The sequence below is a fragment of the Rhamphochromis longiceps genome, linkage group LG6 (assembly GCF_057381845.1).
Source record: "Rhamphochromis longiceps isolate RC_006_pf linkage group LG6, R_longiceps_female_GT1.1, whole genome shotgun sequence".
NCBI classification, from domain to species: Eukaryota; Metazoa; Chordata; class Actinopteri; order Cichliformes; family Cichlidae; genus Rhamphochromis; species Rhamphochromis longiceps.
In genome coordinates this window covers 33,841,151-33,860,413 of record NC_140562.1, presented here as the reverse complement: position 1 = coordinate 33,860,413, position 19,263 = coordinate 33,841,151, and the positions used below count along the sequence as shown (strand labels likewise).

Here is a 19,263-nt window from a genome sequence, read left to right as displayed (position 1 = left end):
TCTGGACACTTACTGGAGGAGTTATCGTAAGTGGAAATAGGTTCACTGTCATTATCGTTGCCGTGGTTTCCAAAAAGGGCCTTGTAGTTGTTGTCTTCATACCAGTTGAGAGACTTGATTTTGAGGCCCCCTCCCTCAGGATGTCCACAGACGATACGTGACACGGCCTGGTACATCTGATTTGGAGACCCTGTAGCATTTGCGGTAAGATACAGGATCTCCTTTCGCATATCCTTCCAACTCTTCATGCTGGAAAGCTGTAGTAGAGAGAGGCAGATAGAAATGTCAACATATTGATGATTGCTAGGTGGCAGTAGGTCAAATTAGAGATCTACTTCTCATGTCCTCAAAAAAATCGGTTGACAATCTTTGGTTTGTCTACACAAATAGAGATAATGCTCCTGAAAAGACCTATTTTAGACACAAAATATCATCTTAATATATTAGAACAATTTTTATGTTTCAGGCAGGAGGCTTTTTTTTTTTTTTTTTACCATATTGCCTTTTTACAGTAAAGTAACTGCATATATTTAAGACTGTCACTTTTTTTTTTTTTTAATTATGCAGATCCACATGGTTGAAATTCATCCTGAATGACAACATGAGTGTGTTTAATGCACCGCTGATCACTTCAAGTGTCATCCCATATGTGTTCAAAGTTGCTCTGCACACATTTCTTCTTCAGGTATTCTCAAATGTCCTGAATGATTAAACAGATAACGAGCAAAATGAAAATAATATGCCCACATCCTTATTTGAAAAGGGATCATTTGTGACAACAGTAATATAAAATGTTTGAGTGCCTGTGTGTGACGCAGGAGGTGTGAAGATATTGAAGGTTATCACCTCCTCTATGGTTGGTATTCTGGACGTGGAAGTCAAGTGCTGCACTGAGGGGTGGAGACACTTAGCTGTCTGCCTGCCTCAGATAAATTTAACTGGTGTTCCTGGTCTATCGTTATGCCTGAGTATGTGTGTGCATGAGGAGAGGTCAGATAAAATGTAACACGTATTTCTGCACGTGACTTGCATGCTACTGCTGAGCAACTTACATAAAAAGCAGCTGTGATGATGATATTTATCATAGTGTACATCTCACATGTGTATGTTTTGTAACAAATAACACAGAACTTGCATTGCATTTCAACAGCAGTTATCTCTGCTAGTTTTCTGCTGCTTATGCATGTGTTTTTAATGTGCACACAGATAAAGGGAAATTGACTTTTAAGTTAGATAAACTTTGTGACATTCACTCATCATTCTGTTAAACATTTGTTTGGCATTGGCACAAAATGTAACAAATATAAAATGACCAAGATTATCTTCTTTTGCATATCCTTCCAGTTTTAATCTCCAGAAAAACTGGAATTATTGTGATGTCAACATACATTTGCATTGTTTCATCAAAGTGAAGGAAGCAGGGAGTTCATTCTGGTTCACACTGAGGTTACTATAGGTCATCAGACAAGTCCACACTAGTTCACTGTTAAGTTTCCAAACTGGTCATCAGCTACCTACACACGCAATTATGTCACCGACTCGTGACAGAGAAGGATGTCTTTTGTTAAAGTAAAAAAGAAAGAAAACAGACGATAACTTCAGCAATTCCAGCGTCACACACGCACACAAAAAAAATCAAGCATTTCAAGTCCACTCAAAGGGGGACTTTTGTGAAAGGAAGGGGGGTACTAGGGCATACGGTAATTTTGAGCTTTGTGCTTTAAGCATGGAGGATGAAGAAATCAGACCCTTTCTTGAAAAAATGAGATAAAAATGTGAAAGAAAGAAACTGAAGACAAACAAACAAACAAGACAGTGTGTGAGAGGCTGCAGCAGGAGGTAGAAATGAGCACAGAAAGCAGAGGAAGGTACAAGAACAAAGAAAGGTTACTATCGGGCATTCTCGTAACTGGCAAACATCCGCAGGCTCCACAAGTACAGCCCTATTATTCTGACAACTGTTACTGAGTACATGCTCATTGACACAGAAACACACATGCACACACACAAACGCATATAAACACATTCAAGCCAGACAAGTAGAAACGCACACGGCTTTCTGAAATGCCACGCATTCCTGTTTTAGACTGAAATCTGCAATTTTCTTTGTCATCTTTGTCACTTAATATCAGCTGCTCCATGTCATTTTTATTCATTTATTTATTCGCTATTTGCCAGGCAAACAAATATTCAACGTAAGTTTCAAACAAAGAGAAACTGAGCCGTAATTTAAAGACCTGTTGCGTCCTACATTTGCACTCGCTGAGCTCGTTTTGTATGCGGTCGCTTTGCAGCTGATCCTGCAGCCACATCAAATGGTCACATGCTTTCCTGCTCTGTCATGTACAAAGAACTGTGGGTGATTATTTCTGCCAGTATGTGTCTGTCTGTAGTGCTGACTGGGTGCATATCAGAGTCTTTTAGGAAGTTTTGTTTTGTGGCTGTCAAAGTACATTAAAAAAATATCAGGCTGTGCATATGTGTATGTGTGTGTTTGTATTTAACACTGCATGTAGCCACCAGGCAAAATTTATATATAGGTCTGCATGAGTGCGTACTTGCCTTGTGCTGAAAACGCTTTTGTGTGACTAAATTAATGTGTCATTTCCCTAGTGGGTTACTGCCCATGTTATCTTGGGTGACTAGGTGACTAATACACACATCCATGCAGGAACTTGCACAAAAATACACACACGCACATCGACACAGACATGGAGGCAGCAGAGAAAGATCATCCTAGAGTAACCCCACAGCTGAGTCTACACAGGTTACTAAAGTTCAAGTTTCCGCTCAAGCACACAGCTATTTAGACGAGAACAGACCCTCGGAGGGCAATCCTAAAATAATTGTGAACATCAAGTCACAAGTATAAAATACATTTAGATAACTTCCAAAGAGATCCAAATTCTCAGACAAAACAATAGAATGGGAGTTGCAGGTGCACACAGTTGTTCTTTCTAATAACGTAAACCTATTAGAAAAACACATAACAATACACTGATCATTTTAAAGCAGGAAAGAGTAAATAAGCTAAGAATGTTGCTGTATGCACTGTAAACTGGGCTTCTTTGTGAAAAATTCTAATGAACACTATACGAGTCAAAAAAGTTAAGTTATAAGCTTGTTCTCTCTTGTTCATCTGGTCATGTTAAGAGATTCAGCTGACTTTAAAAACTCTAAAAAGAGTTTTAAATCAATTTTTCACAAATAGTCTGCATTTGCCAGTCTTGCCAGAGAAGACAATTCATGACCCCCTTTTCAATAATTGCCACCAATCATAATGAAGGTTTTAGTATAAATTCTAAGGGGGGATTCCAGATTATTAGTGCACAAATGCCTGCCTCCTCAGCAAAACCAAAATAATCTACTTACAAACTGAGAAAAGGCTTCAGATAAAGTACTTAAGTAATTAGTTTAACAATACATTAAAAATTTAAACTCATCATGGCTAGCAGAGAAATAAAAGGCAGCGATGTCTGATTCAGACAACGACCATTATGTAAGTCTGACATGGACCATTTCTTTTTGCATAATTTTCCATGTAGTTATGAGATGCTGGTTGATAAGAATAGTTACATCTCATTGCTCCATAATGCCAGGCTCGCTCATACTACTTATCCAGTGTTTAATGAAAAGCCACGAGGTAGCTTAAAAAGTAGACATTTTTGAAAAAAAAAAACCCAAACAAACATTTGATAGGTTTGTAGCTTAAACCTATTCGCTGGAACGTTCAAGACATTTTAACTACACAGCAAAGCAAGACACGAGTAGGCAAAGTTCTTCATGTTTCTCGTGCACGGGAGAGAACTGGACAAACGTCGTTCCTTCACTTGACCCCAGTTGCTCTCGTCCGCTCCCCCGTAACACTGCTCTTTTTGAGGTTACATGAATATACATAGGTTCATTAACATATGACGTCTACATACACACAAAGAGTACCTTGCCTGTGCGTTGGGTCAGAGTGTGACCCCATAAACGACTTCCCTAAACCTGCTGGTCTGGAAGTCCAGCAGTTCATCTAAACAAAAGGCACTTAGAGTAAAACAGATATAGATGTGTTTGCTATACCATGTATCAGCAAGAAAAGATACAACCTTGCTCATGATCCCAAGAGTGATCTATGCCAGAACACTCTGGAGAGGAGTGAACGCACCCCCCTCTTCATGCTACACAGAGTTGTTACAGACCTCCTAGGATGAGACATTCTTTCAATCTACAAATGATTATATACTTCTAAGCATATATGAGTAAATATTTCTAAGCATAAATGACAATCAACAATATAAACCTGACACATTAAAAACATTAACATCTGTACTTTTTTTCATGAGGTTTGTCACAGGGCTGGTAATGTGGAAAAGGGCTTTTTCTTTGCTCCTGAAGAAAAATTCTGAAAATGCATTAAGCTCTTTATGCCATTCAATAGTGATAAGCCTTGGCTTGAAACACAGGCTGTGAATGATTTTTGGTTGGGAACAAGAGGGTACATGATTGCACGTCTCCATTCTGGCAGCTGCATATCTCATCTATCAGCCAGCTAAGCAACGTCATATAATCTGCTTCTAACAAAGTAACAGACTGAAAAGAATTATAGTCTTTTTTTGGTCATTACGCCACTGCATGATAGCAATTCATTCCCAATTTCAGCAACCTAAAACATAACCAAGTCTCCAGTGACGTGTAAAAGTTTCCAAGCAGCTGTGGCCAAAATGAATATAATCATGGTAAAGCACAGAGGAAGTTGTGCAAGAATGATTGCAGTTGAAATTCTTTTTTAAAAAAGATTTCATGAGATTATGCTTATCAATCATTTACACAGAACAGAGAGTGGAATAATGCAACATCAGCTGCCGAGAAGAGGAGAAGACAGAAGTACATTGGTGTTCTTGCAGCTGCTTAGGAGGAACATACACCAACACATACACACACTTGCATTCACGACTGGATCTTTATGTTTTGCCAACTCACCAAGCAGGGGCCTGAGAGAAAGAAGGTTCTGTTGTAGCTTCTCTCGTTTCTAACTACACTCCAGCAACGCTAAGATACATTAGCTCAGACGTGGAAGTGAGCGTGCATGCACGTGATTCTATACTGCTTGTCTGCAATGATGTGAGACAAGCGAAGACAGTGCACCTGGTTGCCTGCTGAGCAAAGCTTTTACAGGAATATTTCACAGCCTGCTTACTTTTATCTAAGCTTCAACAAGATGCATTACTGCAGTTTTTTATGCTTTAGACTATAATTTATTTTCTACTGTTTGTACAATAACGTGATCTGTGGTGCAAAATCGCTTAAAAACAGAGGGACCCTAGTAAATCAGAGCATACTGTGTCAGTAGAGGAGATCTGATTTTATATGAGGTGTTATAAAAGACTCATATAAGAACAACCTTTTCGAATCAAAGTGCACAGTGTGCTTTCTATTACTTATTACTACCTCGACCCTAACTTTAAATATCTTTAGTGAGATTTGGTTCTTGGTAAGCATTGATTTTATAGGGGACTGAACTTTGGACACAAATACCTCAGTAACCTTGTTTGTTCGTGTTATGTTAACATGGGGGGGTTGCGTTATCTGTATACATCGGCGGTGTGTTTACCTCAACGGCCAGTGCTCCCAGGCTTTCCAGAAGATTGTCGGTTGCAGCTGAGACTTCCTGAATGTCTTTTGGATCAGACCTCACATCCCTCTGTGAGATACAAAGAGGACAGTTACTGTGCTGTAGAGATTTTTAAGGTAGCCTGCACAAATAAAAATTGATTGGCTATTTTCTAATTGCTTTTGTTCTTGCATAATATACTACTAATGACCACAGGAAAAGATTTATCACACAGGCAGAGAAAGGTGAGAAAGTTGTGGGGTAAAGAGGAAGAATAACATTTGGGTCAAAGGTGAATGAAGAGGGACCCAAGAAAGAACAACAGGTCAATGTTAGTTTGACCTAGGTTTCCATTTGTCAGACTGCTGTGAGTATACAAGTGCGTGAGAGTGTTCTTATATATCACATTTAGTTGTCAGCTGCTGGAATGTCTGAAATTCGATAAAGCACAGGTGCTTCTGAAGACAGAGTGGCTTTCTAAGAAGAGAGAAAGACAATTTAACTTTCTAGTAAGTTCTTTCTCTCTAAGTTGCTCGCTCGTCTGCCTGACTTTCTCTTGCCATAACAATTTCTCCACTGTCCCTCTGTTTTACACACACACACATGCACATACACATGCACAAATGGGGAGAAACGGACTTATGCAAGTTCCGGTCTTCATATTATGCAATTCAAATTTTTTCCTGTTGGAAAAATTTCCCAGTCTTGCATCATTGTTTTAAAGACTCAATTAAAAAGACATACACATGATTTTTTGGCTTGATAAAATCACGCTTCTCTGAGCCAGAAATGTTCCTTATTTACACGCGAGTGAGCAAGACAACACCAGCAATGGTTATTAACTTTACTGACAATGATGACATTCAGAGATATTCTCCATTTCTCTCCTCCTGTGTTTGTTTCTTGTTTGAACATTCTGTGCTGCATAATGTTGGCTGACCTCTTCCCATCCTTCCAATCATGACTCACATTTCTATCATGGGTTTGGAGGGATAGGGCAGGCGTTTTGGAAACATGCAGGGAGAAGGGAGGTTAAGCTGAAAAGAAAAAAAAACCCCAAAGCAAACAAAAAATAGACATGGGAGCACAAAATATAAGAGATTGTGGTTATAACTATAATTCCTTTTGACCACTGACTGGCAGATTTAGAGTGCAGATTTAGAGTGCTGTACTCTGACACACTATTGAGTTACAAGTTTGTTGCTTTTTTTCATCTGTTTTCTTATGTTTCATTTTATGCCAGAAATACTAAAATAAGACGTTATATAGGTATTATTAGCAATATTACATTTGATGTCAAAATTAAGATCCATTCTAAACTTATCATTTCATGGATTTCAACTTACCCGAACAGGTTTTAGGAAGTCCAAGTTAGACAGGAAGTGGCTCTGGGCCTTGTTCAGCCAATCACTGGAACTCTTACAGATGATCTCTTGAGTCATGCGGGACACGTTGCGGTCAGCAATGTGGACAAACTCCTCCAGTGGTGTGGTGTTGCAGAGATCTCTGAGATGGAAGCCGAAACCTTTTGTGAGGACCTAAAAAGAGAGGAGGGAAAAAAGACAAAACAGGATTGAGATAATATAGAGAATAATGAAAAAGAATGCATAGGTGAGATAATGTAACAGGAGAATTTTAATGTCTGTGTGTGTTTTATATATTGAGTTAAGCTACGATGGATTTACAAGTAAAACTGCATCAAAATTTGGTGAATAACAAAGTTTGCTAGGTGACTGTTACTGGCTCTTATATGACTAATATCCAAAAAACACGCACAAACTGATAAATTCCTGAAAGCTGACCATGTAAGCAAAACAATGATGTTCCCAGAAAAAATATTATTGAGCAATTATGAGGTAAGAAACGTTCTGAATGGCGATGCTGGGTAAGCCAAGAACAAACTGGACAAACGTTAAAAGTACTCCAGTACTCCAAGCAAAACTCAATTCCAAGAAATTCATTTTGCCTTAAAAAATTATCCCTCTTTTTCTCTTTTAAAAACTCACAAAGATAGAAAGAAATTTTATTAAGCAGCTGCAGCCACAATTAAGGCCCCTTTTCCTCAAGACTGTAGAAATGTGTGTATTTGTGTCAGTGTCTTGTTTTGTAAATGTCCTTTAACATTTTTTGTTATGCCATCATGTCGATTAGACTTCACAATCTGCACAGACATACACGACTTCCAGTGTTTTCACTGGGAAAACATCAGTGCTTACAGCAGACAGTCGAGGGACTGGGAATCACTCTCACTTTATACAACAAAGGACACAGCAATATATGGCAACACATACTTCCTTGAATTTTCTCTCCTCTCCTTCAATAATGCTCTTTATGAAATTTCTGACCAAAAGGACATCGCCCTATCTGATCAATAGCTGTCCGGGAGAGAGGAATGAGATGAACAGATGGTAAAACATGATCCCAGAGTGGGAATTTGTCTCTGAGCTTTGGTCTCTGCACGTGAGGAGAAATGTGGGGAAGGAGGAGCGGCCATGTGACTTCAGCCCTCCAACTGCTAAGCAAGGATGATGTGATGTGCTGAGGTGGGAGCTGTTGTTGAGGGTAGGCAGATCAGTCAATGTATGTTCTATGGAGTTTGTTTGCATAGAAGAAGTGTTCTGTGTGTTGACCTGCGCATGAGCATGTTCTGAATTATGGAAAATTAAACACAAGACGAGAGGAATCGTTTAAAAGTGAGGGAGGGAGCAACAGAAAAGGGAGTTTTGAATGTAAAAATAATGGAAAATAATTAAATTACTGACTTAAAAAAGAAAAAAACAATATATATAAGCATACATGACCTCATTTAAATTGTTTCCATTACACTGGGTTTAGAGAAAAAACAAACTGAACAAAAAGACTAATGATAAGGGGACAACCTCTTCACCCATCTGCCCCTCACCCACTCTGATTTTTCTCTCGGGTATTAAGGGCTTAGCTGTGCCACAGCAGAATACAGTGGCCCAATAGACGCTATGAAGCCAAGGTCACTGGATTTATTCACAAACACTGTGGCCAGGGGTGGTTATGATTATCTCATAAAAAAGAAAAAAAAAACAGTGATACAAGTATTGGTAGTGGTTCTCAGGTGGTAAGAGAAGCTGCACGAAAACATTTAACCCATTGGTGAATGTTACTGAAGAAAGATTTTAAAATAAATAATAATGATTCTAGACAACTGTCTTCATTTACCTTCTCAAGATTGACATCAGCCTCCACTATATGCTTCAGGGCGTGACGAGGAAGTGACGCATTGTGATGCAGGAAGTGAGAAAGGGTTTCATCATCACGCAAAAAGTCTTTCAGCTTGAAACCTAAAGGAAAGAAATCCAGATACACTGATTAAAAATAATAATAATAATACCACTTTCTAGTGGTTGATTCTGACATAAAGACAAATAGCAGATATCCCAGGAGAAGAGGTTTAAACAAACTGCTTTCAAAAAGTTATAAGCTCTACCTAAGCACATATCTGCAAAGAGACTGTTTTTATATTGTCAAAATTCAATCTCACAATTGTAAAATTTAAAGGCCTTAATTAAAGATTCAGTGATTCGATGATAAATGACCTCCACACACAGATAATCCTTGTTTTTTTGGCTAATTCCAAAAAAAGATAAAGGAAATGAACAATGATGGCTTTACCCAGAAACACAATGTCTCATCTGCACTCGTTGTACTTTGCTGCATTCCAGTGAAGTCAAACCATTTCAGAAACTGGCTTGAGTAAGCTGTGTGGTTAAACACATGCACGCACACACACTGACTTCTCTCTATTCCTCAGCTCCAGGTTTGGAACTCAGGGTTACTACAGGGCATTCAACTTTGGACTAAATATTGTGTCTTCTTCTCCTCTATAAGGATTTATCTCCCCAGATTTTCCCATCTCTCCTTTCACACAGCGTTCTGCCCTCTAACTAACATTTTAGACCATTTGAAAGCCATCTATTTACTAGCCGTGAATGAAACTACTAACTAGAATAATCATGTAGCAAGAACAGGAACTCCTTCAGTTCGCAAGAATAGATTGTTGGTGGAACGACATACTTTTATATCAACTTTTTCCCTTTAAAAAAAGGTTTACGCATTCTTTTACCACCCTGCCTGATTACTGGCCGTCTATTCTGTTTTTATCTGCTCTCATCTAGTCTGTTCTCAACTATAAATCAGGAATGCTTGTTTAAAAAACATCTTCCTACAACCCCTCTCATCTTCCATTCCTTTCCCATTATCTTAAGTAAATCTTTTTCTGCTCTCTGGTTTTTATAACAAGCACAGATGCAAATGCACACAAACTCATGCAGACAGGAAACACTTGTCTCGACTGAACTGAACATCCCCCGAGAGGAAATGAAAGGGAACAGTGTGTTTCTGTGTGTTTGAGGGCACATGTGTGTTGTCACTTTTTTTACTGCCTGCAATATCTACGCGCCGTAGTGTGTGAATTGTTTGTAAGGGTGAAAGTTTTAACATCTACATCCTTTTAAAGTCCTAAATACCCTTACCAGTCCTTATGGACCTGTGCATGTACAACTAATTGTGTGCCTTTGTGTGTCTTTGTCTATGTGTGACCTCAAGTCCCAGCTGGTAACAGCTAGGGAGTATTAATAAGGTCTAATCAGCGCCCCAGTAGGAAGTCAAAGCTCCCATGGTGCACCGCATCCAAAGACCCTTCGGGACACACCAGTGTGGATGGTGCAACCTTGTTGAAATGGAAAATCTAGCAGTACTTTGTGCAGTCAGCAACTTATCACTTATCAGGAACAGGAACAGTTTTTGAAGTATTTGTGTATGTGTGTTTTTCCTGCGTTGGTGCCAGCCTGATATGAGGGCAAGTCCCATATTAACATTTGCAAGTCTGTACATGTTCCTGGCATTACCTATCAATCTTGTTTGTAATTAAACAGTACTGACATCACACACCTTAGCGACCGTGGCATCACTGGTCAAACTAGTTCAAAATCAAGCTGTCATTTCTGTGATACCAAATCTGTCACAAAAACTCATCTAACAGACTTAAGGTGAAATTAACCTCAAGGGGGGAAAAAACCTGCTGGACTGTCTACGAGTATGTTGGCATGTGAGCCTATTTGTGTTGTAGATCACTCTCCATTCACTGATTATTGATGTTACATAATAAGAACTATAATCACTGTTCTGAAAGTTTTTCAGTGTCTTTGCAAACTGTTGTTAAAGTCTCTACTTCAAAAGCTCGGGCTCAAAAAACAAAACAACACTCAAATAAAGTCTTTTAAAGCAGTCAGGCAGATTGAAGACGGTGGAAGATTCACTATGCAATTGCAATTAAGCTTTACTTCTCTGAAGATTAGCAATATGGTTAGGAATCAAAATCAAAATATATTTACCTCTCATCTACTCTTATGATATTAAACACATTTCAAAAACATATTGCATATATAGCAATGGCAATATGCAGCATATTGGATATTGCAAATTACTGCTGAATTGTTTACTTTGATGTAATTGTCCATGTCATCTCACACCACAGATATCTGTTAGATCTGATCAATGAAAATAACATACAGTGTCATCCACTTGTCTTGTTATCTAAAGTCAAAAAGCTTATCCGTGTCCACAACACTTCACAATCCACCTTTATCAGTTAAGGTCTTATTGAAATGACCTCCCTACAAGTGCTGAATTATTAACCAACATGTGAGAGGCTCCACTCTCAGCTCTTTGATCTAGGCTGTTATTCTTATAGCATCACTCTGAAGCAGCACCAGCTCTGTTTGCCCTCTTTGGCATCACACAGCGCTGTCTCTGCTCTATATCAGCTCATTTCCTTTACAGATAGATAAGATATATCACTGGTTTTTAAGGCATTCCAAAGAAATTCTGACAGAAAAAAGGAATACAATATCACACGCCACACAAGGCATGGAAACTGAGAAATCTTTACAATTGAAAACTGCCAGTCCATATTTTCTTTGTGTGAGCTGATTTGTTTGCAAACCATGCTTTGCTTTGTAGGAATCATTGCATAATGAATTGTATCTCCAGGCTAACAAAACGGCAAAGTCAGCTAAGGTACCCAAAATAACAAGAAACTGATTGCCGTGTTTTATTGCATAATTTATAATTGCTTTAGCTTCTCAGTATATCAGAAAATAAATGTACTTATTATTGTGTGAGTATAAAAGCAAGGAAACACTAATGAGTCAAACAAAAGAGCAGCCAGATTAATTAGACTTCCTCGTTTCACATCACCAATTAAGGGAGGTTAGTAGTTACATCACTGCTGTTTAATGTTGTTATACACTGTCCTGAAATGCCATCCTTCTGGTCCTCCTTTTTATCCTTTAATAATGTTTTTTCCATAACATCATTATATGTTTCCCCCCTAAATGTGCAAACTTTATCGGTAACAGACAGGAAGAAACAATACTCCAATCCAGACAAAGTAGAAAATCCTTATTATGATTATGCTGTGATTGTCAGGGCAGTTTAGACTTTGCTACCACCAGCGACACATAAAAGTGGAGAAGTGCAACACCCACTAGCTGCTCAGAAAACGGGCCCATGACATCTGGTGGACTGAGATAAGGGGCCTCTGAGTACTCAGGGTACCATTAGTTGCACGAGCTGGTACACTGCAAACGTGATCTTAAGTCACTTTATCTACGTTTAGCATATTTTTGTCAGTGTATTGATCTGCAACGACTGAAGTCTATCTCACTGCAGATCACAAGACATTACAGCTCTTACTTGTACCTGGAAATATATTCTTGGGTCTTTTTCAGAGTAAAAAGGGAGGAGGAGTGGGTTAAAGGGTGATCAATGATCAGTCACCTGATCCTCAAACACTTACTAACACAAAAAATACCAAATAATCAAAGGCACAAACTTACGAGCAGTGTTTTTCTGAAGATTCCTGAGGGCTCTTAGCAGTCCCTTGTAGCCTTCATAGCTCTTATCATTCTGAGTGTACAACAGGATCTTCTTGGCATCAGTGAACAGACGGGAGATTCTGGTGTTTAGAGAAGGATGAGAATTGGATGAAACAAAAAAAATGTGTTGTTTGAATTCTGTGAATCAGTGCATAAATTGTTAAATATTAATACATTTGACAGCCAAAGTACTCACATAGAATCATTAAAATTTCCCACCACCCCAGGACTCTCTCCAGGTGTGGGATTACGGAAGCAGGGGTTGTTGGCATTACAGATGATACCTTGTACCCAGGGCAGAGTACCTGCTGAAGGCATGGCCTTGTTTGGGAAGTGACCTGAAAAATATACATACAAATTCAGATATAATTTGATGTAATAATATCAGCTTTTGTTAAATGAAGTCATAAAACAGATGACAGACACTGCAGAAGAAAACCTGATAGCATTAAACTACCAACTGGGAACATATACATCATTGCAACATCAGTATTAAAGAGTGCTGATTTTATCTTTAACATAATTTGAACTCTCATGAGCTAACATTACCGATATAACCACAACTGACAGAGTAGAACCAGTTATTATAATACAAAAGATAAGAAGAGAAAGCCAACCATTGTCAGAAAGTTGACACAACCATGATTAACTTTCTGTCATGAGTTTATTGGGTTAATTGCGATGCAGCTGAATTGAAAATTTGAGGAAATTCTGTTGGAGGTGACAACTTTCCTTTTCAAAAGTGGAAAAAAAAATCTTTATGAATACTACCAGGATTATTTTGTGCTTTCAATCAATGAGTTGCAATCTTATTGACTTAAATGGGGCCAAAGTTGTGAAACCAGCTGTATTGACAGCCAGTAATGTAATTCCCCGAGTCTCATCACATGTTCAGTCAGTGCAAGTAAATGTTGGCAAGTCCAACAGATTCTTCTATGAATAAAACAAAAATTCCCTGGATGAGTAAAGTAGTGATCTAACCCATTTGGCATAGTTTTCCTGAATTTTTTTTTATAAAATGCAGAACAACTGTTAGAAAGTTCAGACCGATGATACCAAGTTCACTTAAAAGTAGGAAAAACTTGCAGAAATTTTTAAGATGATGCTTTTAACAACACTTACATTCATGTTGTTCATAGGGCGGATAATATATTCGGACTGATATCAGGATGAAAAAGATGAACAGGGGCCAGACGATCTCAATCAGCAACTGGATCTAAGACACAATGGATGATGACAAAGCTTAATCAATGAAAAGAAAGCAGGCTTTAAAATCTTCATGTGAAAAAATAAGTTAATCATCCCAAAACAATGGGTAATCTATTTTTTACCTTGCTTTTGTGTGTTTGTGTATTTACAGTTCATCTAAGGGTATTTCTACTGCTTTAAGACAGAAAAATATCAAGTGCGTGAGGAAAGGGGCTATCAGCTGTTGCTCTTCAAACATTAATCCCAGCATGACTCTAAAGTAAAGTATATGGGTTAATAAGAGGAGATGGAGTGAGACAGAGAGATCTGCTGGATTTAAGGACTGTGGATTTGTCCATCTGCTCCATATGGCTTCCTCGCTTCATCTGCTTTTGACACAGGCTTTAACAGCATGCTAGACATACAATGTAGGGATAAAGAACAAAGCCAACGTCTCAGAAAATGTACTGTATCCCATTGTTGCAAATAATTGGACCGAAAGTCACGCAGCTAAGCCGTCACTTTGAGCAGCATTTTCGACTTGATGGACAAATGGCTTAATTGTACACAGAGAAGCCTCTCCATTTATAATGGAATACTATTCAACACTTGGGAACTGAATTTCATTTACATAACTTTGAGTGTGTAGGCATCAACCAACACAAGAGTAACTGGATAATGGATCTGACACATAATTGTGTCATCAAGCTGTCTTCAACTGATTCACAGTAAACAGCAGCACTTTTCTTTCCAAGTGGCACAAAGGACAATTACACTGTTGCCATTGCATTGGGCTATGCAATGCAATAACCCGTATAAACAAGCTTCTGCAATGCTTTTATGACTAGGCATGTGGCATTGGAAGATCACATTCAAAGATTACATTTAAAGTAAACCAACTAAAAAGTGAGACAAAGCATTGCTGGGAAATCATAAACGATGGATCTGTCTTTTTTGTGACGAACAATACCATGGGCAATAGTAGGAAATTATAGCAACGATAAAACCAAACTGAAAGAAGAAAAATAAAAGGTACACAATTTCCTTGTGGGTACTGAATAAAAGGTATTTAACCCCCAAAAAATTGGTTTAGTGAAACACTGATAAATAGGAAAACATTTTAAGAGTCACGACAAACAGATGAAACAAATACCCAAATACAGGATTAATCAGTCAATTGAGCTACACTGCTACTTACAGTCTGTCTCCGTCGGTAGGTGAAGTTCTTCCAAAGCAGTAAACCCAGCTGAGTGGAGACTGCCATGTTGCCGTCTTCCCAACCTCACTGAGCACGCTCCTGCTCCTCACTGTGAATCCACACAGACAAGAAAGAGGATCAAACACTGTATAAAGGACTCATCAATAACAATCTGCTCCGCGTGAAAAGTCCACTAATTAAACAAAGTCAGCTAACTGACTAACTAAACCTCTATTCCCTGTGGATAAAGACACGGATGACAAAAAATATACCCCACTGACGCACAAAAAAAAAAAAAAAAGAACAGGAAGTTGTTACATGTTACATTAGCAAAACCATGATTACCAAGATCACGCATTTCTACCGAATATGGCTGTAAACTCGGCCTCGTCATGTGACAGTAGGCCATGAACATAGAAACAAGAAATCAAAAAATAATAATGATGGCAAAAACATTCACCTATTTAACAAACTGTTTCAATCTGAAACTCAGAGCCAAGCCGAAAGTATCGCTACAGTCGACAAATGAAGCCAACTCTACTGACTGAGGAAGAGTGCTAAACCCTGCAAACTCAGGTCCACTTCATGTAGCCCCGTCTGTACCAAAGTTAAGTGACGCTTCTTCTGGGAGAATGACTGGGTGGGTGGGGGGCAAATTCGTCATCTGGTACGAGTTGTTAGCTACCACCCCCCTACCCCTCCAATCCCTTCTTTTCTTTAATCACAAAATAAAATTAATCCTGTTAACACTCAGTATCGCACACAATACTGTGTCTCGTTTAAAAGTTAAAGTTATCACCGTAAACCCATTTATTCCTATTGTTTAAAACAAAATAATCCACTGATTAATCAGAGTTTCTTTCAAATGCTTGTGAAAATCTGCGTGGGTGGAAACCTTTCCCTGCCTATTTGTTTGCTCTATCTGCAGCTCAAAAAGTCCTTGGATATTTGCTCAAGATGTGTTTTATGCAACGCGATCTAATGAGACTACCTATACAGTCACTTATAGTTTTATTTCAGTTTCTTTTTTTTAATACCAGGAACAACTGATGATAGAAAATTAATCAATGTGAATAATTAAAACAAGAAAGCCTTGGAAATCTGAAACACGGCATTATCAAGAATTAGTCAGTAAATTTGGTCTCCTGGTGATCAAAAGTTAACATAAAAACTCTTTAATAAAGAACTTAAGAGTCACTGCTGCTCAAGGCTGATACAATTATTAATTAAGGTCACTGAAATCTATTTTACTTGATGTTAACTGCAGTTAGAGAGGAAGATGTTGTAGCATGACATATCAAAAATAGTATAAGGGCTCATTCCTGACATCTCAACATTTCACTGAGCTCAAAAACTATTAACAGTAATGCACTTTATGTATTTTCAGATTTGATGGTTTTATTGGTGATGAAGTTGGATTATTTTTGGTGGGAGAATTAATGCTGTGCTGTTTATTACGCAGAAGTCCTTTATACAGAGAAAAGCTGGCTGGATTTCACAAAGAGCAGGATGACAAAATAACAATGTCAAGGACAGGGTGATGTTGAAACACGATCTTAACTGATCTGCCTGTGGGCTGAAAAACCTTGTCCTTATTAAGCCATTCATACACTTCTCTATGGTTTTACACCGCATTTTTGCTATTTCAAGCAAATAACATTTTAGTCAATCTAACCACATTCTCAGGTGTTTTGCAGCGAATTTATAAGTAATCAGTAAATCCACTTAAATGCATTAAATGTCGCAATTAAAAACTAACATGAACTTTGGGAACAGCAAACAATACTCTAACCCCTGTCCTTATTCAGCTGTACTCCTACATCTGTTTTCTCCATGAGTCACTTATTTTAATAACAGAACTCGGGGGCATATATAACAGTTTCAGAGAAACAATGTAAGATACCTGGAACTGACATGTTGAGAGCCTCTTCACTGAAAAAACAAATCTAAAAGCAAAACATCAGCTGTCTGATTTTTCGTTATTATTTTAACGCTGTTGACCATTTGTGATGACCATTCACTGAGGATGTGGGGGAGAATTCTGAAAACCCCGAAGACAAAAAAACATCATCAGCACGATCTTGTGTTTTATCACAGCTGATGGTGAATGCGGAGAACACCATGCTTATTACCATATCAGAGACAGCAATGGTGCTGTAGCAGATGGTGAACTATGCATACAATGCATTCTTTCTATGCATTTCGTCATTTAACACACACAGTGAATAGATGTCACTATTCTTTTCTACTAAATACATGGGATTTAAAAAGAAAAACATATGTTTTGTCTTTTTACTGGCAAAATTTATTGTTCTGTAACTGCCCACCCCCTTCCCCTCAACTGAACCCCGCGTTTGCGTCCTTATTGCCAATTACAAACCTTTGCATTCATTTACCTTTAATTCTATCTATATTTTCTCCAATAATACAACCAGCTCAACATGACATCCCGATAAATCATTATCGATCAGTCCACCCTCCGGGATTTGTATGATTCTGAGACACGACGTGGTGGAAATGCGTCGCATACAGAGAGACACGAGCAGTTCTGCTTAGTGATGAGAAGCCCGTACAGTGCAGAGCCAATGCGCCTCTAGTGGTAGACACACAAATTTTTTTCTTTTTAATACTTGTTTACCATCAATCCTCGCTCACGTGTTATATCACTCTCACACATGATTTCCCCCCCTTGACTTCATTGTCTTGCTTTGTGTAAAACACCTGACAAATCACTCAAGAGTTTTTATAGAGAGCGTTTTCGATATTAAGAAAAAAAGAAATATAAAATCGTCGATGCTTTACTGGAAAGACGCGTTTATGCTTCCCTAAATCACGAATGAAAAAAACAACCTACAGTAATGCATCTCGTCATCACTGCGTACATAGCTACACATAAAAAAAACCTACATTCTCGTCACCACTGCGCACATACACATAGATTTAAAAGAAAAAGACTTTTTTTTCACTGACAACAAAAAACTAAAATAAAGGAAGAAATTATAAGCAGCATATAGTTAATAGTCATAGTTGAAATTGGCCACCTTTTGCACTACAACCAAATGTCAACGATATAGCAGACTTCAAATCATCGTCTGACAGAGTTTTGTGCTTCTGTTTCACTGTGTTACTGAGCTGAGGTTACTGGCGGTCATCAGCTTTGCGACGCTGACCCACAGCAGCAGCATCAAGTAAGCCAAAGTGAAGGCACAAGTAGGGTGAGCAAACCTTCAGCATTAAGAGGCAACAAATGGGACGAGAAAATATCGATGTAACAAAGACCACCTATACATACAACTGTTACCATGCAAAGCGCTCTGTCGTGGATTTGCGTTAATTGAGGAAGAATGTAGATATTTTTTGTTTGTTTGTTTTTACGTCTTTAGTTTTTCTTTAAGGGTTTGCAAAAGAGGACATTGCAACAAACTGCCTTTTATTTTTGGTATACCTCACCGGAAGTCCTGTACTTGACTATAGCTACCTTGACATCGCTTTTTTTAACACCACATAAGACACTTGCGCCACAAAAGAGCAAAAAATAAGGTAAGAAAAAATGCATTCACTTGTACTTAAAAAAAACCCCAACAGTACTGACTTAAACTTAAAGTGTCTATTCAGGCACATTAACGTCACTGGTTAACTCCGCGACGTTAATGCAAAAACGTCGACTAATAATTAGCCAATAATTAAACAATATAAATTTTCATCAAAGAAGAAAACTAAATTTTCACTCACGCGGACTGAGAATATTAAGATGACAACGTCTTCATAAATAGTAATATGAATTTTTTTCTTTAAAAGAGATATTCTCACACTCTTTGTTAAACAAAGAAACGCACAGTTTCTCACAAAAGTCAAAACTGCGCTTCCAAATCACCGACCTGTATCCTGCACGGTGTTTATATCCACTCCTTCTCATAAATTGAAATCCTTCGTTCAAAGGTTGAATAAAATGTTCTCCTCAGTTGTTACGGTGTACCGTTGCTCTCTCTCTCACTGGCTGACAAAATGTTTTTTTCTTGTCCGCCAGGGTTTTATAGCGCAGCTCGATGCGGAGCAGAGAAGAGCAGCAGCAGAGGTAACTAACGGTCACCGTTTGTTGCTGCTCCCATATAAGGAAAGCACGTGCGGAGGCAAAACATGTCTTAAAGGGCCAGCGACACTCGCGCGCCTCTGTGCACTGTGCCGCTTTTCAATAAGTGGATGATTCATGGAAAAATTCAATTAGCAACAACACTTCTTTTAGACTTAATCAGATTACTGACCATTGTTCTATATCCATTCAATAATAATAATAATAATAATAATGCGTTATTATCTCTTTCTCTTGATAATTTAAGTAAAATTATGCACAGTGGATTGAGTTCAAG

At 38.3% G+C, this 19,263-nt stretch overlaps 1 protein-coding gene across 2 annotated transcripts in view; it reads right to left on the bottom strand.

Annotated features, from left to right (window-relative positions):
- Positions 1-18,957, bottom strand: part of LOC146668407 (phospholipid-transporting ATPase ABCA1-like) — a 34,886-nt gene extending 15,929 nt beyond the window's left edge. For both annotated transcript variants that reach the window (XM_085410306.1, XM_085410307.1), the window contains exons 1-9: positions 18,775-18,957; positions 14,897-15,005; positions 13,633-13,726; positions 12,707-12,848; positions 12,472-12,590; positions 8,792-8,913; positions 6,946-7,137; positions 5,600-5,689; positions 14-257 (exon numbers count right to left, since the gene is read on the bottom strand). In XM_085410306.1, the coding sequence (XP_085266432.1) occupies positions 14-257; positions 5,600-5,689; positions 6,946-7,137; positions 8,792-8,913; positions 12,472-12,590; positions 12,707-12,848; positions 13,633-13,726; positions 14,897-14,962 (1,069 nt within the window). In that variant the 5' untranslated portion in view covers positions 14,963-15,005; positions 18,775-18,957. The remainder of the gene's footprint in view (positions 1-13; positions 258-5,599; positions 5,690-6,945; positions 7,138-8,791; positions 8,914-12,471; positions 12,591-12,706; positions 12,849-13,632; positions 13,727-14,896; positions 15,006-18,774) is intronic.
- Positions 18,958-19,263: the final 306 nt, after the last annotated feature.